We start from the raw sequence: 24,076 nt of genomic DNA on the forward strand, positions 1-24,076 counted from the left end.
AAGTCCCCGAATAAGGTTTTCATGGTAAGTGGAATTCAGAGGTAGTTTACCATTGCCTTCCTCTGAGGCTGAGAGACAGTGACAGGCCCAAGGTCACCAAGTGAGCTTTGTGGCTGTGTGTGGATTTGAACTCTGGTCTCCCAGGTTGTAGTCCAACACCTTAACCACTACATCACACTGGCTCTCCCAGGTTATAATAATTGTAGCTAATTAATCGTATGCATTTTAGTTACAAAAAACACAATAGATTGGAAGCAAAAGCGTTGCTTATTTTTTTTTATTATGCATGCATGTATCATAGCAGATATTGCCTTAGAAGAGTTATTTCTTCTGAGAGAGAGAGAAGGTGGGATGCCTCTTTTAGGACTGTGCCTTGTATAACTTGTATTAAAATATATATATTTCTGTTAAAATATAACCAATTAATAAATTTGAGTAGGATTAGCATTGAATGCCATCCAAAATTTCTGAAAGTCTAATCAGAAGGGGAAATACACAGGACTTTCATAGAAAATCATCCTCTGTGAGGTTCCCTAACAGTTAGTTGATTCATGTTGATGTGGCATTTAATATCCTGCAATGTTACAATTCTACAGCATGGAATTTCCAAAATGTATGATCCATCCTTGCCTATTCACACAACTGGTAACTACTTACTAGCAATAACACATTAAGCTACTAAATGATAAATGAAAACTTAAGAGAAATAAGAACATAAGAACATAAGAAGAGCCTGCTGGATCAGGCCAGTGGCCCATCTAGTCCAGCATCCTGTTCTCACAGTGGCCAACCAGGTGCCATTACTCTAATTCTCTACGTTCAGATGAAACCTGTCAACAGCAGTCTACCCACCCCTACCATTTCTGCCTGTTGTGTTTGCAGAGACTTTCCACTCAAGCTGAGCGTGTCATTTTCTTTCTCATGTGCTGTGGGCAGTTATGTGGTCTAGCAGAAGCATGAGGCCAGGGTGACAGAAAGAGTATTTCAACCAGGATGTGGTTTCACAGATACTGGCTATTGTTTTTGCAGCTTTTAGGACCTCCTAAAGGGGCCTTTGAAAAAAAATTTTTTTTTTACTGAAAATGGAGTTGGGGATGATGCTAGGTTATAATATCTAGAGCAAACCAACCTTTATATAGTCTAACTAAATGATAATGTGAGAGCCTAGACAGAGAGCCGCCTATAGAGATATTTGGAGCATGTCTCTCTCTACAAAAGGTTCTTATATGCCTGCTTTGGTTGCACTCCTGGAAGAGATTGTATGAGAAGAACACCCCCCCCTTTCAGGAGAAAGGACTGTATAGCCTTTCTATGTATGTAGGACTAGATATCCACCTGTCTGTGATAGGCTGGAGACCAGCGTGGAGTGAGAATTAATGTCCAGTACTGATGAACCCCTGTTTGAATATGGGGTTGAGTCAGAGGATGTGTACATACGGGGATTTTATCTTGCAAATTGGTTGTTCAGAACCAGTTTTTCTGTGCACACAATTGACACATGAGGGTCCATAAGCACACATGCTTTCACTTTTTCATTCATTGCTATTCCACTGCTTTCCAACCATGCCAGTGGACAGAGCTTGACAAAAAATCTCCCAGGTGTGGGCTTTTGCCTCCCCCCCCCCAGTCACTCCTCTTCTCCTCTAGTTATCTTACAGGCTTAAACTTCAGTTTACTTGTTTGTTTTTTTAAAAAATCTGCACAATTCTGATTTAACAGAATTCCATACATTCTGTAACAATAAAAACAAACTGGGGCTTCTTAGCACTCTCAGTGTGGCCTGTGTGTGTGCCCAGATTTTTGTAAATTAAAATAATTTCTCTTGCCCAGCCGTCTTAAGCTTAAAGCATCTATGGATCCAATCATGTTGCTGAGAAGGACAGAGGAAAATCAGATCTGTCCTGAGCTGCTTCTTACTGCTCAAGAGATGTCAAGAGGGCTTCCTGTTACATTTCTTTTTCTTTAAACCACTCAGATAGCTCCTTGCAGCAGGGCTTCCTCCTGCTGCAGGAGACTCGTGGAGAAGCTTGAAAAAATAGTGAGAAGAGACTTGTGACTAATTTGATTCCCCTTTGAGCTTTATGCTGTAGCTGAATGTCAGCTGGAGAAGGCTGTGAAAGAAAAATACTTCATTTACAGACTCCCCCCCCCAAAAAAATATTAAGCCGCTCCAAACATTTATTAGAACAGGTCTTGTGCAAATAGAAGTAGGGATGGCAATACCCATTGAAATGTCACTACCCATGTGACCAACCATCCCCCCCCCCACAAAAAGTGCTAACAAGCTTCCATTCCAGGAGTGACTGCAGATATATAACAGGTTATTTTTACTTATCAGCTGTAGTGCAGTGGCAAATTCAGAAGTGTAGGGTCCCTTCCTGATAGTCACAGCCACACACAATCTTTTTTGCTTCTGGGTTGAGAATGAGATTCTTACTAATGCCTTCCCCCACAACAGACATCTCTAGGAGCCAAGCATGTTAGAAGACACTTCTCAGTGACCAACACACTCCCTTTTCATGCTGATTGGTTTGGAGGATGCTGGAGATATAGGGACCCTGCTGGAATCCTGCTCCCAAATAAGTAGGGGACTAAGACACCCTGAGACCCTGGGCGACTACACCCCTGCTTATTGGATTTCCTGTGGGAAGGGAAAATCATGGCTGGTAATCAGGCCAGTTCCAAAGGGTGGCCAGGTGGGCCCCTGGCCGAGGGCCCCTGGAGCTACAGGGGCCCCTAAGGGGCTCCTCCACTCCCCTTCTGCGATTCGCAGCAGGATCCCTGTCACGGATCGCACGGCGAAAGCTGCAGAGCCCTGCCATTCTCTTGCTTAACCTTTCTTTCTACACGCACACATCCCTGCCATGAGCCAAAATGGCGGCAGAGGCTTCAGCTCCTTAGGAAACCTGGACTGCTATCTTGGTTAAGGGCAGCGCTGTGTGTGCAACCACACAACAACCGAGAAAGATAGGTTAAGCAAGGGAATGGCGGGGGTTCAGAAGCTCTCACTGTGCGAATTGTGGAAGGGGAGCACCAGGGCCTGGGGCAGGCTTGTGCCCAAGGGCCCTGGCATGTCTGGGACTGGCCCTGGCTGCTATCGACATTAAGAGTGATTAGCAATGGTTGAAAATCCTGGCAAAGCAGGGAATGTAGGAAGCTGCTTGTGCTGAGTCGGACCATTGGTTCATCTAGTCCAGGATTTCAGGCAGAATTCTCTCCCAGGCCTACCTAGAGACATTGGGGACTGAACCTGGGATCTTCTACATGTAAAGCAGATACTCTACCACTGAGCTCTGGTCCTTTTTCAAACCTGGAAAAACTAACCTGGTTAGCTTTCAGTTAGCATATTTTGAATGTTTACGGATAACAGGCCTAGTGTCAGCACCTGGCATCCTTGGGCAGATGCCAGGGCCCAGCACTGAGGCAACTGGGTTTGGGAGCTGCTATCTGTTTTAATTTCTCTTTGGGCCCTCAGAGTGACAGTAAATCAGGTGCTTTGGGGGCTTTGAAAAGTCAACAGCTCTAAACATGCTAGTTGTCAGAGCAAAGTGTTTCCATTAAGCACACCTGAAGGGTGAATGGGTTGATCTGCTAATCGGTTGCGAAATCTCTTTGAAGTTGGATTTTTACAAAAATGCACTCAAGCTTCTTCCACCAGGTTTAACAGTAAAAAGAGGTGGGGTTTGACTAGTGTTGTGTGCCCGCATTTTCAGAAGAGAGAGGTGGACACAAACTGGAACCAGCAGAACAGCGAGTGCATTTTTACCCAAAGGGAGGCCACTAAAGGGCACTTCAGGAATTGTCCCACACTGAGGTCAGCTATGATGGAGAAAAGAAGAAATTTGCTTTCAGTAGAGTTCTGTCTTGCTTCTGAGTGGTAGTAGCTCCAACAGCTGGTCACCATGTGGATTGCTTTAATAGTAAGCCACATAGAAGCATTTCTAGTGACTCATGTGGTAGCTAAAATGTAAGACCTGGCCCTGAGTACCACTCAGAGGCAAAATACATTCACACCTCATTAATTGTAAGTGATAAAAGTGAATCAACATTTCCAGGAGAGTAGGAAGAGACCTACCATAGATTGGCAGTTACCATAGTGGTCTCTACTAACAAGGACAGCAGGGTGTGAATAAGAACATTTATAAAGCCAATGACCTCAGAAATTATACTTACAGAGCAGGGATGTTCTTTATCAAGAATTGAGAGTTCAGTGCTCCTCTGTTGCACTAACACCAATTAAATTGTTGTTTACCGGGCCCAATTCAAGGTGTTGGTGTTGACCTATAAAACCCTATACGGTTTCGGCCCAGTTTATCTGAAGGAACGCCTCCAGCATCACCAATTATGCCGCCAGACGAGATCAGCCACACAAGACCTCCTCTCGGTCCCATCAGTCAAAACAGCTAGGCTGCTGCGGACCAGAGAGAGGGGATTCTCAATTGTGGCCCCCACCCTCTGGAATTCCCTTCCTTTTGACCTTCGACATGCCTCCTCCCTGATGGGTTTTCGCCGAGCCTTAAAGATCTGGCTATTCCGGCAGGCCTACAGGATTTCTGGGTTGGATTAGTTTTATGATGTATTAATTGAAGGCTGGTTTTAGATTAACTGCTAATTGTGGCTTTTTGATTTGTATATTGTATTTTACTATGTTATTGTACGTCGCCTAGAGTGTCCGTTAATTCGGACAGATAGGCGACTCACAAATAAAATTTTATTATTATAATTATAAATGTTCAACAGTGTAGTTCAGGTTTAGCCTATTTTTTCCACTATGAAAGTCTGTGGCCCTGTCGGATTTGGACCTCAGAATATGGATCTAGTGGTCCAGCGCAGACGTGGGACCCACCTTTAGTCCAAACATGTATTTGTTGACCCATTTCTTAATTTGTTTGTCTGTTGTTTGTATAGTGGTAGTGCTGCTGTTGTGAACTTCCTTAGGTTGTAGTAGGACCTCCTGTTGAAGGCAAGTGTTCTGGTTTCGTGGGTTACAGAAACATATTTTTTGTACATTTTGCAGACCGATGCAAACCATCCAACAACCAAGATACTCCAAGCTTCATATATGGAAACTTCTTCTTTGAAACAGCTAAACAAGTAAGAACAGATGTAATTAAACATAATACACAATTCAGGAAATGTTAAGCACTTTAAAAAGGCTGCAATTGTGTACACACTTACCTGAATGTAAGCCCCACTGATCCCCATGGGACTCAATTCTGAGTAGACATGCATATGATTGTACTCTAAATTCCATTGATCTCAATGGAAGAGTTAAATATATATCTTTTCCACTGAAATAAAATGAGACTTAGCTCAGCTTTGGCTTATTTGTGTCCAGAGTTCCTGCCTAAGTATTGACTGAAAAAGTGAAGCTGAGATTTGGACTTTAATTCCCATCAGCCCCAGCTACCATGGCCCATGGACAGAGATGATGGGAGTTGTAGTTCAACAATATATGGAAAACTACAGGCTCCCCATCCCTACTATAGAGAAAGGTGGTTACTGACATAAAACAGTTTCTACCTGTCTCTCCTTTGCTACTTAACTTTTCATAAAGAAATTCACAGAGGGCATGTCTACAGAAGCTACTGGCCATGGTAATTAGGCAGTGGTCGCTGGTGCCCATTGGTGGGGCAGAAAGCAGAGGAGTCACCAGCAGGCAGAGCCAAAGCCAGTGATAGTCAGAGCCAACTAATTCTTGTCCATTCTCTAAGTGTCTTTTTCATTGGCTTGTAAAGGAAGTAAGTGTTATTAAAATGTTTTACACAACATGGAAACATTTGTAGCACAAGGCAGGGTGCAGAAAGAATGTAACTTAATACAGAAGCTAGTATGGACTCCTTTTGGTAAGATGTTTTTTTCATATGAAGAAGTGAAATGTGCTTGCTTTCATTTATTCCTGGCCATTTTGTAATGTTCCTTCCTACGTAGTTGTTGCTTTGAAAATTATGTAACTGTTGTTGCAGTTCAGTGCAAGAGGAATGGGAGAAATCTCAGAGTTCTGGTCATGACATAAGGGGCTTGGACACACATGGCAGAAATGGTACTTCTCTGGTCAGACAAGCACTTTCAATTGGATCCCTGAGCTTCAGCACCAGCAGAAACATGGATGCCACAACAGAACCAAACTCTAGGTTGGCAAGAGTGCCACTCCATAAGCGTCAAAGTTTGGACTTAAACAATCTCTTTTGGACAGAGCTACCTCTCACTTTAAAATCAGGAGGTGAAACTGGGATCAGCTTAGATCTGAAGGTGCCTCTATCACGGACCAAATCAACCCCTTTTGATTTAGTATCGCAGAAACCGTCCCAAATGTTGACAAGAAAGGATTCTGGCTCTTGTGTGGGACTCCAGTTTGGGGACTTTGCTGTTGACTCTAGCCCTTCAAATACACTATCAAGCAACACCAAGCATTGCATGCTCAAGCAGTTACACCGTCATCCTTGTACTTGGTCATCGGAAGATCCTTACTTTTCTTCTCTTTCATCAGAAGAGCCATGCTCTCCAGCACTTCCCAACTCTGCTGTGAGTCCACCTGAAACAATTTCCCCATTTTCTTCTGATGTGGACTCCACAGCTCAGCCCTTTGGTGGTGCAAGGCCCACCCACCCATTATGCAACCCTATGGCTCACAATATCCAACCAGTGAATGCAGTGGAATCTACCTGCCGGGGTAAGTTCATGAGAGGTTATGGATTGCCAGCTGAGGTTCCTTGGGCAGGGATGTTTGCATTACAAAGGAAGGTTGTACAAAGAGAGTGTTTTGTTGCCCTAACATTTGAGTGAGTGAGTGGCAACTTTTTAAATTCACACATGCTCTTCCTTGCCACATCTTTCATCTCCAGGTTCTGGGAGTATTCCAGAAGATGCTTAGATCCATAGTTCCTTCTGTGCTTCACTAGTAGTTTTTATGACAGCTCAAGGGATATTAGTGTGCAATATAAAGGATGGTATTTTACCCGTTTTGGTCAGTGCTATCCAATTGGCTTTGCTTATGATCTGTGTTATTTATTATTTGTTATTACATTTATATCCCACCTTTCCTTTAAAGAGTTCAAGGTTACTTGCATGGTTCTTCCCCTCTCCATCTTATCCTCAGAACAATCCTGTGAGGTGGGTTAGGCTGAGAGTTGGTGACTGGCCCAAAGTCAAGCAGTGAGCTTCATGGCAAAGTGGGGATTTGAATCCTTGTCTCCCAGGTCCTAGTCCAACTAGTCTGATTGCCAGAATTGGGCTTTGCTAGTACATGGATAAAGAATCAAGATGGAAAACAAGCAACTGTTTAATATATGAACCTAAAATTGCCTTTGTGCCTCTGTTTTATTCTTTATGTGAACTTCTGACAATTGTTAGCAGAAGAGAGGTATTTGGATTTGGAGAGGTATTTAATGTTTGAATTTAATCTGGAATTCAAACTCCTTGCTCAGCCCACTGCACCAGGCAAAGGAAAGGGGAGGAAGTGCAAAACGCTTCCGGCTGGGCTTGTTGATGGTGCACAAGTCTCACCCAGCTATTGTTTTAAAGAAATACAGGTGCAGCAAGAATGCTGTACAACAAAGATATGAGCAACCATATATCAAACACCTGTGGCTATAACACAATTACAAAAATCACACCCTGCTTGGTCCTTTATGTGCATGCTCAGTGAGGGGTGAGAAGCACAGAGAAAGGGAAGGGTCTATGCATGAATAAAACAGGCACATTCAGACATGCACCACCCACTGATGTGGATGGGATATCGCAGATACAAAAACAAAGATATGGATTGTGCTGTGCTATCCCATATATTGATAAAAGTGGAATGAGAAGAAAAGAACTGAGCAAAAGGCTTGCATGTGGAAGCATCATTGGACTTTGCATGCACAGTAGTTTGGGTTCTCTGGTATGGTTTGGTTTTTGCAGGAGCTACCAGCTCTAGTGCCATCTAGTGATCATATTTTTAAAAATGTATTAAAATGTTTGTTTAAATGCTTTCATGCTTCTGCAGTGCAAGATTTTGCATCACAGATTGCAGCCAAGTAGTTTTTCCATATTATACATTGAGGTTTGTTCATCTTTCCTATCCTCCTTATGTGCTTTTCATATTTTAATGATATTAAATCATCATTTTAAACAGAGAAGCTTGTTGCAGGACATTTCCTGTCCATACTTTTGCCTGAGTAGACTTGGGTTGGGAATGCACCTCTAGTTGCATAGTTTTTACATCTAATGGCAAAGACTTTGGTAAGTGGAATGATATGAGTGTGCAAATTGAAGCAGGAAAGGCGCTGGAACTCAGGGGCAGCAGAAGGTCCCATCTCCAATCACTGGTTTTTCCAGCTAAAACGATTTCAGGTAGCAGAGTTTGCCTAAGACCTTGGAGGGGTATTGTTGGTCACAATAGACAGTTTGGGGCTGAATGGGCCAATAGTCTGATTCAGAATAAGGCTGTGGCATATCTTTGGTGACTAGCTTTCATAAATGAATGCTGCACATGTAGCTATGTGGCAATGCAGCCAAGGTCAAGGAGCATTAGGATGGACTGGAGAGGAGACCTTGGTATTTGATGTGGATATTTCACATGGCTCCAGTAGATATTTCTGTACATAACCGAAGCTCACTAACTTCAGTATTTTGGCTTGGCAGTCTCTCCCCAGCTGGATGAAGACATTCCTCCTCCATTGCCTGAAAGAACCCCTGAGTCCTTTATTGTACCTGGAGAAGATGGTGAGTTCAAATAGCTGAATCCCACATACCTGTCAAAGTCCCTTGTGTGGTGCTTCCCAAGTGCCTGACAGCAAGGTGGTTGTTGGGCATTTGGGAACCGCAGCACATAGTCTTATGATCACTGCTTGGGAATTGCCAAGCATAGGTCTGTCAAAGCACTTTTCAGCAGTCTTCAACTCGCTGCCCATCAGCTAATGGGAAGTAAGTTCAAGCCTGCTTTCTGCAGGAATCTGTAGCATGAAGTGATTTGCACTGAAGCCACTGCTAAACTGGAGGAAAAAAGCTCTGTTTTAGCTGTGGTTTCAATGCAAACCGCTCTGTGCTCTTGGAGCAAGGTGAATTCCCACTGCCCATTTTGCTCCAGAAAAGGAACAAATGGGAAGCCACTTTAAGCTCCTTATTGTTCCTGCGTAGCCACATTGGTATGTGAACCACACCTGATGTAACATAAGACACCAGGTGTGGGGCAGGTGGGTATGGTTTGTGAGGAATGGTCTCATGGGCCAAATTTGGCTTGTGGACTGGAGGTTCCAACTCCTGATCTATTTAGTTAATTATGATATCCAGAAAGTTTTTTAGTTTTATCCTTTGCGGATGACTCTGTGTTGGCAGTTTCAAACCACCAACCACTGTGCAAGAATAAGAAAATTGGAATCTCTAAGGAGTGGAGCAGCATGTCGCAGCTGAAATATTCCGATGACTCTGTGAGACTGAGGCCAAGTAAGGTAACTCATTCAATATTTTATATATCTTCTCCAGTAATAATGCTGTATTATATTGCTGCAGAAACAAAGGCTACTACTTTATATAAATTAATTGCTGCAGATATTCAGTTCATAGTCCAACAGCTGAGGCTAGGAAAATACTTCTGAAATAACAGGTTGTAGCAACGAGTCCAGCACTGTCCAGCAAATACCAGCAAAGATTCCAACAGCTGCTAACACAAATTCTTCTTTCTAAAATGCTTTGGGAGCTGATGCGACTAACTAGGAAAAATCTACAAAACGGAAACATAATAAATGTCCGCTTTGAGGGCTGTAGCCTTTAGCATGAACAAGTGAGGCCTGCAACAAATGTTGCAATGTGGAGTGTTCTGTTGAGGGTTCTAGCTAGCCATGCTTTCTTTCAGGATATTCCATTCAATAAATTCTATTTCCACAGTTTTCCATCCGCTCTACTGGTCAGTCAGCATTCCATGCCCACTGAATATGCTCAGTCCTCATTGGACTATTCTTGGGGTTTGTTTCGCTAAAGCGTTTTGTACTTTTGCAAACTTTGAGTTTCCTCCAAGTCTGCTGATACTTCCCTCTTGTGCCTGGTTGGTGCCTTTTTAGTTATATAAGCTTGCAAATAGTATATAAGATGGATCAGTCTTACTAGTATTGCTGAAATATTGTTCTGTGGGCAGGGCTTTTGTAATCATTATCACCAGGATTTATACGTGCTTCACTGCTAAATTTGATTCAAGCTGTTTTTATTTCTTCAGTCAACTGTGCAGTGCAACATTTTTTTTAGGAGTGGGAAATAAGGCTGAACCTGAAAATACAAAAAGGATTGAGAAAGGAAGGGTATAATAATATTAGTGGAAACATGACCAGGGTGCTCTGGTTCTTGTTAACACCACAGTTAAAAATTATTTCAATGATATAATAGAAAGAACTCATTTGAATAGAGATAGATGACTTTCTTGACAGGAGTGTCACTTGCAGCTACATTTTATGGCTGTCTCATGAGCTAGAAGGCCCTTTCTTCTGAATCAATTTTGAAAGACTGAAGTAAGAATTTTGTAAATGCATGGCTAAAAATTAAATATAGACTTACTTTCTATTACAGTTATAGACAGTATGTAACAGTGCAATCCTTTACATATATACTCAGAATTAACTCCCATTGAATAAAATGGAATCTACTCCCAGGTAAGTGTGTATTGGACTGCAGCCTATAATTCCAGGAGTATTTAGTGTGATGCCCTTATCACCTAATTACTAAAAGTCAAGTTTATACTGACTTGAGGGAAAATAAAGTATTCTCCTTTTGCTTATTTTCAGAATGTGAAGCTGCAGAGACCCAGATCAGGTAAACATTCCCCTGACATTTTCATCAATTAGTCTGTGCAACTACTATACCGGCTTGTTTTGTGATGAAACTGGAGCATATCCTGTTCTGATAATATGCCACGCCTCATAACAATCCCTTGCTTTTATTATAAGTGGAAAACCAAACTCTATTCCTCATTATCTTGTTGTCTTAGTTTACTAATACTAAAGAGCCTGCACATTGTAACATGTTTTCAGAAATTCTTCACGTGTATGTGGGAACTTAAGGTGCGTGCATGTTCTCTTGGGATGAATTGTGCATTAATGCTGATAAAGACATTGTAGACAGTACTGGCATAATCCAACCAAATCTATATGGAGGCTCAGGATTTTTAAAAGGAGTTAGTGAAAATGTTTTGTTTCAATTGTTTTGTATTTCTTGTCACAGAGATTCATCGGGATCGGTCTCCTTCCCCTCCCCCGCTTCCTGAAAGAACTCCTGAGTCCTTTATGCTTGCAGATGAGGAATGTAAGTAAAATTGGTTTTCTTGTAAATGGTTTTTAGATCGTGGTTTAAAGCACTTTCATTTGAGGAAGCAGCAAAAGTTAGGTGTCTAAAGCAAATAAAAAGTTGACTTTGAAAAGGTTCTGTTGAGATGTGGTGGAGGAGAATCACACCAAGAGATACCATCTTATCAGGAGGTCTCTTCTGCACAACATAGGAAACGGACCTTTAGTGTGGCGGCACCTACCCTTTGGAACTCCCTACCCTTAAATATTAGACAGGCAACTTCTCTGTTATCTTTTCGGCGCCTATTGAAGACCTTCCTCTTTCAACAAGCCTTTTAAGTTGAGACCATATCCCAGTCTGCTTCTCTGTTGGAATTGCTTTTTAATATGCTTTTAAACCTTGTTTTTTTAAAAACAATGTTTTTTAAACCTTTTTTTATAAAAAAAATCTTCAAAGCTTTAAAAAATGTTTTTAAAGTTGTTTTGTTTTAATGTATTTCAGTGTCTGTTTTTATGATTTTTAAAGGGCTTTGAGTGCTTTTGTTTGCCACCCTGGGCTCCTGCTGGGAGGAGGGGCGGGATATAAATCAAATAGTAAATAAATAATAAAAATAAATATTTACAGTGTAGCATTAATTATACATTGAATTATCTTGGACCAATGTAGTGAAGGCAACTGTCATATTTTGAAGTGGAAAAAAAGAAAGGAGAAATTTTCTCCCAGGTGAGTTTATTGGGTTGGCAGACAACAGAATGTGGTACAGAGTCATCATTGCTCATGGCGTGTCAGCTCATTTATTTTGTTCTCCTCTTGTCTCTGGTCAGATGGCTTCTGCAGGCTTTGAACCTATAAAACCTCTTTGACCAGAAACCATATTGGGACAGAAAAAAAAGTGCACACTACTGGCAACAACAGCTCTTTCATACCATCTGGAGTGTGCTCTCTTTCTCTCTCACTCGTGTGTGTGTGTGTGTGTGTGTGTGTGAAAGTGAAACTGTTGTCTGTCTGCAGTCTTTGTAAGCGTGTCTTCCTTTACAGCAAGTGACTACTTTTTCTCCACAAATGAAGCCTTCCATAGATAGCTTTGTTCATCATGAAGTTTCTCCATGTAATCCTATCTAGGAAGACAATCTGAAATCTGAAATCATATCATAACTCTTTGAAGCTGCTGTAATCAGGGAGATTAAATCCAACACTTGACAGATTTTACATGTTCTATTTAAGGAGCTTTTGAGCCTTTCTTCTGCTGTGGTATGCATGAATGACAGAAATATAGTTTTTAATGCACTTCTCAAAATATAGTTTTAAATGTACAACAGTCAGTTGCTGTCCACATTCAGAAAGTGGATTTACAAGTGCATTTCAACATTTCTGCACTGATGTCACACATGAACTGGTTTGTTCTACCAGAAGTGCATTTTTGGTCCTCCATGCAATTACTTTCCTCAGAGCTATGCATGTTTGAGAATGGCCTTTTCACATGTTAATCTGTCCATACATACAACATGGACAGCCAATGTGGTACCCTCTAGTTGTTTTTGGACTATGACTTCCATCATCCCTGACCATTGGTCATGCTTGCTGGGGCTGATGGGAGTTGGAATCCAACTGCATCTGGAGGGCCACAGGTTCCCCACCCTTGATTTATATGGAAGTGTCTCTCGTTATTCTTTTGCTGAGTATGTTTTGGTTCTCCTAGATCAACCATCTATTATAACCAACATTGTGAGCTGTGGAGACTCTGGGGTTAAGTCAGCAGACAAGCCATTAAAGGAAGCAAAATGCTTCAGGAGGAGTAAGGTAAAGAAATTTGGAGAATGCATAAGAAGTGCAGGGAGAAATGCCTGTAACTTTTCTAGTAGCAGAAAAGCAGGGTCTGCCCCCTGCTTCTATACTAATTATACAAGTTTCAGTTGTGGAGAACATCCAAATTGTATTATTCAAGGTGGTACATCTTTTGGTGGAGAAATTGCATTTGCCCAAGATTTAAACTACAGTACTTGGAAAATATGATTTCTCCAATCTCATTAGCACTTCCTTTGTGGCCTGTATGGAATATGACTATACAAGTGTCAAATACCACTTATTGGTGGTTATTATGTGTATCATCACTTGGAGAGAGTGACAATTCTCCCCCTACACACACTCCCATATATATATATATATATATATATATATATACACACACACACGCACGCACGCACGCACACTATGCCAGTGTCATTTTGTGTACTATTTAGAGTTTTAAATCTTTGACTACACTTTTTAAGCAAGGGAATACAAATCTAGTCCTTTAAACAAAAAGGTGATATCAAAATATACCTTCCTTGTGGAGCAATACCCACCCATCCACCATTTATTATATTTTTATTCCAGTTTTCAGACTGAAAAAAAATCTCCAAAGGCATCTCTTTGGAAATGAAACTCAGTTTACAATGCTAGAGGCAGGCATGGTACACCAGTGAAAATACACCCAAAACGTGGCCTTGGGTTTAAAAAACAAGATACACAAGGGGAAAAGATAGAGGGAGATCAGTTTGAAAATGCTGTATTGAAGTGGTGGGCTATGAACAAGCACTTACATCCAAATGGGGCCAGGCTTATTTCTTCTTGTTATGATGGAAGAAGTGGGGTAGAATGACCAGGTGATCCTTAGACCTGTTGCTGGTGACAGAGGCAGAGTGACCTGGCCCTCTCTGTTGTAGTCATAGGGCAATTGGAGTAGAAAGCCACCAACCTACAGGTGTTCCTCAAATTATAAATCGATGTTTCCCTTTCATATTTTGTATTTTAAGTCTATGTATTCCTAGGGTGTCCACTTGTGCATTGCCAAAAAAAAAGGAAACGAAACTCTAAAAAGGACAACAAAAGAAGGCACAGATTTGCATAGAATTTGTATGTGCAGATTTATATGTGTAGATGAAAATGTAGAAATAATTAAAAGTCATTTAAGTAGAAATACATCTTACCATACTGGGCAAGGATGTGATCAGATGGGCAACACCAAGGCCACTGCTGTACCTTCTTAGGGTTCTTTATCTTTAAACTGGACTTTCAAATAAAGGACTGTCCTCAGACAGCCTAGAGGACTGTTAGGTTGGACACATGGTTATTCTACTTTCCAGTTTTAGCCCCCAACTTCTCAAATTATGCTGTTTAAAAAACAAAATTACTAGAAGACTCCCCCCTCCTTCTGCCTCCATCCATAATGTGGAAAAGAGAGATGGTTTTAACTAGTATTAAATTGGGGCTAGTCTAAATAGAGAAAATGGAAATGGACTGCCTTCAAGTCGATCCCGACTTATGGCAATCCTATGAATAGGGTGTTCATGGTAAGTGGTATTCAGAGAGGGTTTACCATAGCCTCCCTCTAAAGCTAGTCCTCCCCAGCTGGCTAAAGCCTGCTCAGCTTGCCACAGCTGCACAAGCCAGCCCCTTCCTTGTCTGCAACTGCCAACTGGGGGGCAACTGGGCTCCTTGGGATTATGCAGCTTGCCCATGGCTGCACAGGTAGTAGGGCACGTAACCCCTGAGCCGCTCACTGTGGGGGTGATCTTTAGCTGGCCCCTGACACCCAGGAGACACGAGCAGGGATTTGAACTCACAGATTCTGGACTCCCAACCAGGTTCTCCTCCCCACAGTGCTATACCAGCTGTTCTGAATAGAGAACTAGAGGGGGGGAAACCAAAAACAAATTATTTGCCTTTTTCCTGGAAAAGTCCTGTGGTAAAGCCAAAGCCTGGAGCATTTCTCATTCATAACACTAGGGGACACTGTGAGCAAGAAAGAAAAGCAAATATATGAAATCAGAAACTGCAGTTTAGCTATGTTGTAGCTAAGCAGTAATAATCAAATATGTAAATCAACTGTAACTCACTCTTTTAGGAAGAAATATATACAAGGACCTTAGTTTCAAATCAGTTGCCCATTTTTGTTCAGCTACAGATTGGCAATGTTTGATTTTTGTATGGCTGGTATAGCCTAAAGTTCAAAGGGAGACAAATCTCTCCCTCTCACCTATCTGAGGTTCCATTCTTCTTCTGTAATCCTGCTCCTCTGGGAAGTGAATGGACAGCTGCATATGTTGTTTCCACATGGCATTTTATTGTGGACTCAGTGCTGCTCATGCATGCAATTTTTCAGTGTCTACATGACATCACCCTCAAAAAATGCCATCCCATACCTCCCTTTAACACAGATTTACCACTGTCACCTTTATTTTTACTTATCAGACTTTCTGCCAAAATGGTCAATCCATATTATATGGGATGGCATTTTGATACGTACAGATGTCATTGCTTACTGTATTTTATTTTTCAAGTAGATTTGTTCTTAGTAATTATTTTTTTATTATTTTAACAGAGCTTGAAGATTTTACGAAACATGAAGAACAGTGAGTCTTTTGAATGTACAGGCTATCTGTAGTTTGCATATACATTGCTGTGATACTGTGTTGTAGTCTGAGCCTGAGAGATGCTAAGGAACCATCACTCCTAACAATTCTCTTGGGAGCTGCTGACACACATTAGTTTTACTGTATGAATAAAAACTTACCATGCCACTCCACTATCTTTCATTGGACATCTCAAAGGGTTTCCCATTCTGTGTTGTGTATCCTTTTTGGCAATCCTTTTCCTCATCTTTTCAGATGTTTTTGTATTAGAGCTGGACTACACATTATAGTCACTATGGTGGGACAAGATCCCCATGTGATGATTCCCACGGAGCAATCGTAATGTTTAGCAACGTTCCCTATGTGAACTGGGGCAATGAGTTTCTCTTCTCCCACTTCCTACATCATAAATGATAGCTAGGCCCTTTAGACTTGAAGTATTTGGAAAAGAAGCTGTAGCACAAAACATTATTTTAAAAATACTGATTTAGGCTGCTTTCGGACATGAGGCTTATTGCATTAGTTTAATGGATTAAAATAGTAATGCTTCTTGATTTCTAAAATTCCTTTCACACTGCAGTACCTGTTGCATTAAGGAACAGTAAGTAGCTTTTTCAGTTGATATACAGGCATTTCGTGCAAATGTCTTTCACATGGTTGCAATGACAACATCTTGTTTTCATCCCTCGCCCCTTACACATGCACACTGTGTTCCCCACTGTGAGGGAGGTCTAAGATCTCATCCTGTTGGCATGCAGCTCCTCTGCCTTTAGCATATGACATTTGTTTAGTTGTGTAGACACAGGGGTGTATGTGGGAAATACTGGTGTTACCCATGCCTAAACTGGAATACCGGTACACTTTTCATCAGGCAAACAAACCCGGACTCCTAAAGGGTGGGAGTGCATTGCATGCTGGGATGCCTGTCACCTGAGTGGCTGCAGCTAGCAAAAAACTCCTGTGATATTCTGGGTTCTCAAGCTTGCAAACAGATTGTTTCTGGTTTTATCACAAAAATTAGCACTAAATTTGCACCATATTCCACAAGATTTCTGGAACTAGCTTGTATGTCATATGAAACATCAAATATAATGCACAAATTACCAGGCAAGAAATTGTCAGAATAACAGCATTAAGTGCAGTGTGAAAGCAGCCTTAAAGCTTCACTCCATGCACCCGATCATGCAGGCTCTTGCCTATAAAAGTTTTTCAATAAATCTTGAAAAGTCTCTACGGCTCTTTTCATGTGTTTGCTGCTATGAATTAACAAAAGATGCTGTTTTGGTGATTTTGTTGATCAGTAGCACCTTCTAACATGTGCACAAGATTGGCCCCTATTTTTGGGTCATGTAAACCTTCACCTAGCAGCTGCATAAGAACTTGCTTATATGCTAGAAGAATGTCTAAAGAGCAGAGCTATCAATGCACAAAGCAGAATTCAGTGGTCTCCAATATTATATGGTATTGTTAGTCTCCTCCATGCCCAATTTAAGTAGCACAGCCTTCTTTTATAGCAGGCATCATGTTGCAAGAAGCCAGTGTGATCACACCCACATCATACATTTAAGCAGCCTTCTCCCCCACCCGCAAATCCTGGGAACGGTAGCTTACCCCTCACAGAGCTACAGTTCCTAGCACCCTTCAACTACAGTTCCCAAGATTATTTGGGGGAAGCCATGTGCTTTAAATGATGGTGTGCATGTGACCTGCATATTTACTTAGACTAACTGACTATCTGTTGCTAAGGTCTTCCTTGTATTTTTAGGTATTTGCAGTACATCTTCTTCCTTGCTATCAAAAGCCCCAGAACCTGATCAGTCAAATCACTCCAGCTCTGTTCTGAGGTTTGGTATGTTTTTTATTTTTTTTACTATGCTTCTTTATTTGGTTAACTATGAAAATTCTTAAGGTTAGAGGGAGGGTGGGGTTGGTTTTTATTTTTGCCATTGAGTATTGTTGAAAACTAAATTGCTACTCAAGCTTCAGAAGAAAATGGAGGAACCAATCCTAAAGTTATTTTTAGATCAGCAACTACATTTTTGAAAAGCTCCCACTGGTGCTAAAGGAAACCTAATGGTTGGGGGTTGTGAGGGTCAAGGAGGGGAGATGCAGCTGGGAGACAAGGGGAGAGAGAAAAAAAGGGGTAAAAGAATGGATGCATGCATGCATGGTGTGAATGGATGCGAGTGTACATGTGAGCTGGTGCATGAGAAAGAGAGAGTATAGAGTGGCTCTGGCCCCACCCACGTTTTGTTCCAGCTCATCCTACCACTAGCATGAGTTCCCCATGAGGGAATGCCGCTGTTGGGCTGAAAATATTTCCCCACCCCATTCTAAAAGGTAAAGGTGTCCCCGCACTTATAGTGCGAGTTGTTTCCGACTCTTAGGGTGATGTCTTGCGATGTTTACTAGGCAGGCTGTATATATGGGGTGTGGGATTGCCGGTTCCTTCCCCGGCCTTTCTTTACCCCCCAGCGTATACCGACCACGGATGGATGGAAGGCTGAGTGGACCTCGACCCCTTTTACCAGAGATTCGACTTCCTCCTTCGATTGGAATCGAACTCCGGCCGTGAGCAGAGCTTCGGCTGCATTACCGCCACTTACCACTCTGCGCCACACCATTCTAGATGCTTGGAAATATCCCTGAAACCTAGTGGGGTGTTTCCAGTACCAACAGCAGGATTTCCCGTCATATAACATTTGGACTATCCACATTATGTGGCATAGCACTATTCTTGTCACATTTATTAAACTCGGCACTGAGGCACTGTAATTTGGCAAGCGCACACAACTGAGATTCTTCCCCTTGCAACACAGAAAGATTCATCTTAATTAATGCCAGCATTTACTCTGAAGACAGCATAGCAGAAGAGAAACGCCTAGGAATAAACTGAGCTGTGAGCGTGCATTTTGTGCACATTTTCCCTCCTCCCTGTTTTAGCAACTTCTTGGGAAAGGTGAAGTTAATAGGGGCAAAAATATGTTTGTAGTGTTGACCTTTCCCTAACAACCATTAAGAGCAATGTTTCAGATTTGACACAAGAATGTTATGAAGCTATTTCAGAGTGAGGACAATGATTGTTGCCCTCAGTCTGAACAGGTATTGTAGTATCGCCATGTAGTATTGGTTCTGTGGAACTATGACTTGATTGCGTTTATTACATAAGATCTGATTGGCTGGAATCATTAAGGAAGAAGGACAGCTACGGAGAAATGGCACTGGAGTAGCAGCACATATGAGAACAATTGCTGCAAACAGTGGGGAAAATATGAAAAGGGTACAGTGAAGGATTTTTCAGGACATATGGAGCCCCCCCCCCATTTTTTTGGGTAGGTGATTATTTGGAGCAATTCTAGAAATGCCCTACTTTTCTACACAAGATGCCGTGTGGAGAATGCCAGCACATGCCACGCTGTACACTCTTACTGTTATGCAACAGACATCTACTAGACACGCTGTTAAAGGAATACACTCCAGAGTTTTTGCTCTGATAAACTGTTGAGTGTTGAACTCGGGTCAGAAAAAATGCTTGATGGCTACATATTGTGAAATTATTACAGGGGGTTCCAAAGTACTTATTCTGGGGTTAGTTGCACCATCCTGTTCCACTTGTCCACTCCCAGAGTAAATAAATTTTAGGAATGTTTATTCCTAAATATGTTTACATGTCATACTTACTTGTCATTAGCTGAATTAGACAGCTGGCCTGTTTCATCATTTTGTGTAAACTTTAATGTGCTATTTTATGTCACTCTTGGGTGAGAATCGTATGCTAATCTCTTATAAAAATGTAAGACCATGCATAACGTTTTCTTGGTTTTGTGTCCCAGGCTTCGCAAATCGATTTTCAAACCCCAAAGGACCAAGAGATCCACCACCAAGTTGGAACATTTAGTAAAACTTCATGGATGCCCTTTGTCTCTACTGCAGCCTTGGACCTTCAGTTTGACAACTGAAGTCTGCAACAGGATCAAAAAGGCTTTTGTGATAGTGCTACTAGACAGGATAGTATATATGTGTCATGCCCCCGCCAGTTGAGTCCTGTTTCAAGTTGTGTCTGGAGCCCCTAGAAACTTAGGAACAGCCCAGAACAACAGCCGATGAGGAGCCAGAACCCTGCGGTGAGACTGGCAGGGATTTCTCCCTCAGAAAGGGAGCTTAGCCTCTGAAGCATAGGCAGAACAACTCCCAAGTGAGCAATGGTTCCTCAAGAACCAGACTTGAGACCCTCACAGTCAGGAGGAGTGTTCAGTTGCAGAGGAAGACTTCTTGTGAGTAAAGGACTATTGAGGAGTATGGCTGTCCTCATGAGAAGGACTCTCTGCTGAAACCTATAAGGGGCTGCAGCTGGGCCCAAATTGGAGTTATGGAAGCTCTGGCTCAAAAGTCTCAATGTGAGGCTGGGGGAACTGCTGGAACAATGTCTTGCTACTAGCTCTATTTCTTGTACCTGATCCTCACCTTTGGATTACTTGGACTTCAAACTGTCACTCAAGTTGCCTTTTGCCTGAGCCCTTGTTGGAACCTCTGCTTGCTTGGAATTGGCCCTTGTACTGGCCTTGGATGTTGCTGCTGGGGCTCATGCCTTTCCTGAAGCCACAGTGTCTTACCTGGAGCTGTTGCCCCCAGTCCAGGATGTGTGGAGGTGTAAGCCATGATGTGAAAGAATGTTACTCTGTTCAAGCTGACAGGCACTGTTATTTATTAGTAATTCATGTGTTCCAAGAATATAAGTGATATTTAACTGTGGATTTTTCAAGCCTAGCCCTTATGCTTCCTTGCTTTTGAAATATATCAGAAACTGGTGGGGATATCTCTACTGTAATGCCTGCAGAGGATGTTGTTTGCATGAATGTAGCAGACATCAGGCAATGGCTGGTGGACACTGAAGCACTTTTGTGATATTGGTATACTGTGATTTCCCTGTGTGTCTGAAGGAGGAGGTTGGCATCCTCACATGTCCTACCTTCAGAGATCAACAAATAGCAAACAGTTTGGGCTGCCTTATTTTGAAATAGAACTAATTTTTTTTACAAGCAGCCCTGATCCTGATTCTCCTCTCATGTGTAAGGAATAATTCCTGTCCATATTAATACTCTGGTAAGTCGCATCTCAATACCTAATTTTCTTAAGCTGGGATCTGTTTCCCCAAATGTTCAAAATTGGGAGTCTGAAATGTGTATCTTGAATATTAAAACTTTTGTGTAATTCAAATAATGACAGGATTTGAACTAGTCATGACTGTACACGCTGAAGGCTTTTTATTTGTCTTTTTCACGAAGCATTACAGTATATTGCAACCAGATATTTACATCTTTCCCCACAAGTTTCTGGGTTTGAATTTTGGAACCGAGATTTTATACTTGGCACCAAAGCAATATCCACCATGTTCTAATGTTCCAAGTGTCTCATATACATGCCTAAGGTGCATGCTGCCCTGGCTCCTGCTGGGAGGAAGGGCAGGATATAAATAAATAAATAAAGCAAGCAAGCCAGGGGTGCCTACAGGATAAGGTATTTGCATTGTGGAAAGGCATCCAGATGGCTGAAGCAAGTGAGATGTGGTACTCCCCAAAGAGAGGAGAGCAAAGGCTTAGGATAGAGACATACTTAATGTTGTGCCAGTTCCACTGTGTCTCCACCTGTTTTCTGAAAATGGAGGCACATGATGCTAATCAAACTCCTTTTTACTCTAAAACCTGATCAGATCAGCTTGAGTGCATTTTTTAAAAAAAAATCCACTTCAGACAGATTTCACAACTGATTGGTAGATCAACCTGTTGCCCTTCCAGGTGTGGACAATGGAAATGCTTTACTGTAGGCTGAGGCCTACAGACAGTGATTGGGCCAACACTTTGCTGTGGACAGTCCTGAAAGTTCTGAAGTCAGCAGTGGGGAAGGAAGGTGTGTCCAACCAAGGGCAGAGTCACTTCAAAATGCAGCCAGAAAAACCATTCTCATGTTCCCACAGCCTTAGTGATGAGAAATGAGACAATGCTGACAGCTAGCCTTAATTTCTGTTTAAAAACAGAATTGAATAAATAAAATAAATCCTAAAGCATGAAATGGAATCTTTATATGGGAGATGCAATGTAATACAATTAAACGTATTATTTATTTAGTATGCCAATTAATGTTTCTGTAGACTTAATTTCTACAAAATTAAAGAGTGGTGCATATCTCATATTTATCTCAAATGTGTGTAGCAAGACCATTGGCACTGTAAAAAAAAAACCTTAACTTCTAATGGCATACTTAGGATTTGCCAATAGCTACATTGAGTCCTAATATTCAGAACCTTGACAGATAAGGGACTAGTTTCCACTTAAAAGCAAAAATTTAAGATAGCCATGTAGGTCAAGGACTCATTTAAATTACAAACACAAATGAGTCAGAGAATGCAAATTGGGTAGTGTATGTGAAAATCGTTAGCAAGAGAGTGCCGCTATCACTGTTAGATTTGCATCTATTCTACTCTCATCTGCACTGAAATAATTTGAGCTGGCTTGGAAATGAGGAAAGGGACACTTACAATCTCTCCAGATCTGCTATACAAGGGAATGGACTCCAACTGTGTACACTAGAAGAACATGTCATTGGTGATCACTCATGGCTGAGTAAGATTGTCTTCCAAGATAAGGTCTTTAACAGTGGGTCCGTAAGTGACTGTGAAGGCCAATTCTGGATCCACACAGCCTCCCACAGTGAGGACATAGGTTTCCAGGTGGAAGATGGTCGTGATGAGGATTTGTCTGACGTGCCTTCCGCTTAGCTTGTTTGTCCCGTTTGCCCTGTATTTGTGCTTTTTTGAAGTCCGCAGCACCTTTGATAATAGCCGACCTCCATTTGGGACGTTCATGGGCCAAGACTTCCCAGTTCTTGATGTTCATGTTACATTTTTTTAGATTCGCTTTAAGAACATCTTTAAACCTCTTTTGCTGTCCACCAATTTTCCGTTTTCCATCCTTAAGTTGGGAGTAAAGTAGCTGCTTTGGAAGACGGTGATCAGGCATTGGAACAACATGGCTGGTCCAGAGAAGCTGATGTTGAAGGATCATTGTTTCAACACTGGTAATCTTTGCTTCTTCCAAAACGCTAACATTAGTCCATCTGTCTTCCCAAGTAAGTTGCAGAATTTTCCGGAGGCAGCATTGGTACAATCTTTCAAGAAGTTGGGAGTGGCGTTTATAAATGGTCCATGTTTCACAGGCATACAGTAAGGTCGGTAGTGCAATGGCTTTGTAAATAAGCATTTTGGTCTCCTTGCGAATATCCCAATCCTTGAACACTCTATGCTTCATTCAGGAGAATGCGGCACTCGCAGAGCTCAGACGAATTTCAGCATCAATGTCAGCTTTTACAGAGAGATGGCTGCCAACATAGGAGAAGTGATCAACGTTCTCCAGCATCGCACCATTAAGCTGGATTGATGGTGCTGCAGAGGGACTAGTTCGCACCTGTTGATGAAGCACTTTGGTTTTTTTTAATATTAAGTGAGAGCCCAAGCTTTTCATATGCTTCTGCAAAAACATTTAGGATAGCTTGAAGATCTTTCTCTGAATGTGCGGACACAACATTATCATCGGCATATTGATGTTCTATGACAGAGATTGACATTACCTTACATTTTGCTTTGAGCCTACTAAGATTAAAAAGCTTTCCATCTGTTCAATATAGGATTTCCACACCAGTAGGAAGTTTCCCCTCAATAAGGTGTAGAATCATAGCAGTGAAGATAGCAAATAAGGTAGGAGCAATGACACATCCCTGCTTTACGTCTGATCTGACTGTGAATGGATCGCTCTGAAAGCCATTGTCATCCAAAATTGTCATTGTCATGAAGGAGTTGCAAAATATTCACAATTTTATAAGGGCATCCAGTTTTCAGAAGGATGGTCCAGAGAGCGGTTCGATTCACAGTGTCAAAGACCTTAGTCAGATCAATAAATGCCATATATAAAGGTCAATTCTGCTCCAGCATTTTTCTTGAAGTTCTTGTGCAGTGAAGATCATGTCCACTGTCCCCCTGGAAGGGCGGAAACCATTTTGAGATTCGGGGAGGACATCGTCTGAGATCGGCAGGAGGCGATTTGCAAGCAGATGCCAGTGTTTTGACTGAGGGTGCTTTCATGATGTTTTAAATTTATTTTTCTGATGAAAGAGTGTGTTTGTAATAAGATTATGCTCTGCACATTTAGTCAGAAGTAGAATGCCATTCAGGTTGCTATTGCCAACTCCTTTCCCAATGGTTTCTGGCCATACATCGAAATCACGCCCAATTCTTGCATTGAAATCACCCAAGAGGATAATTTTATCCTCCTTAAGTATCTCTGATAAGATGGTGTCCAGATGGTTATAAAAAATTTCCTTGATGTCTTCATCAGCATTTAATGTTGGTGCAAAAGCACTTAGAATAGTTGCCTGGT

General features: G+C 41.7%; 1 protein-coding gene across 4 annotated transcripts in view; it reads left to right on the plus strand.

The window, feature by feature from the left end:
* The window catches only part of PTPN22 (protein tyrosine phosphatase non-receptor type 22), a 67,229-nt gene extending 45,472 nt beyond the window's left edge, over positions 1 to 21,757 (plus strand). For 3 of the 4 annotated variants that reach the window (XM_061631964.1, XM_061631966.1, XM_061631967.1), the window contains 10 exons: positions 5,018 to 5,094; positions 5,967 to 6,673; positions 8,626 to 8,706; positions 9,319 to 9,431; positions 10,755 to 10,782; positions 11,191 to 11,271; positions 12,953 to 13,053; positions 15,617 to 15,647; positions 17,413 to 17,496; positions 19,481 to 21,756. In XM_061631964.1, the coding sequence (XP_061487948.1) occupies positions 5,018 to 5,094; positions 5,967 to 6,673; positions 8,626 to 8,706; positions 9,319 to 9,431; positions 10,755 to 10,782; positions 11,191 to 11,271; positions 12,953 to 13,053; positions 15,617 to 15,647; positions 17,413 to 17,496; positions 19,481 to 19,545 (1,368 nt within the window). In that variant the 3' untranslated portion in view covers positions 19,546 to 21,756. Of the gene's footprint in view, positions 1 to 5,017; positions 5,095 to 5,966; positions 6,674 to 8,625; positions 8,707 to 9,318; positions 9,432 to 10,754; positions 10,783 to 11,190; positions 11,272 to 12,952; positions 13,054 to 15,616; positions 15,648 to 17,412; positions 17,497 to 19,480 lie in introns of all 4 variants that reach the window. The other variant, XM_061631965.1, reaches the window with a different exon arrangement.
* The last annotated feature ends 2,319 nt before the right edge of the window (positions 21,758 to 24,076 follow it).

Source organism: Rhineura floridana, chromosome 6 (assembly GCF_030035675.1).
Source record: "Rhineura floridana isolate rRhiFlo1 chromosome 6, rRhiFlo1.hap2, whole genome shotgun sequence".
NCBI classification, from domain to species: domain Eukaryota; kingdom Metazoa; phylum Chordata; class Lepidosauria; order Squamata; family Rhineuridae; genus Rhineura; species Rhineura floridana.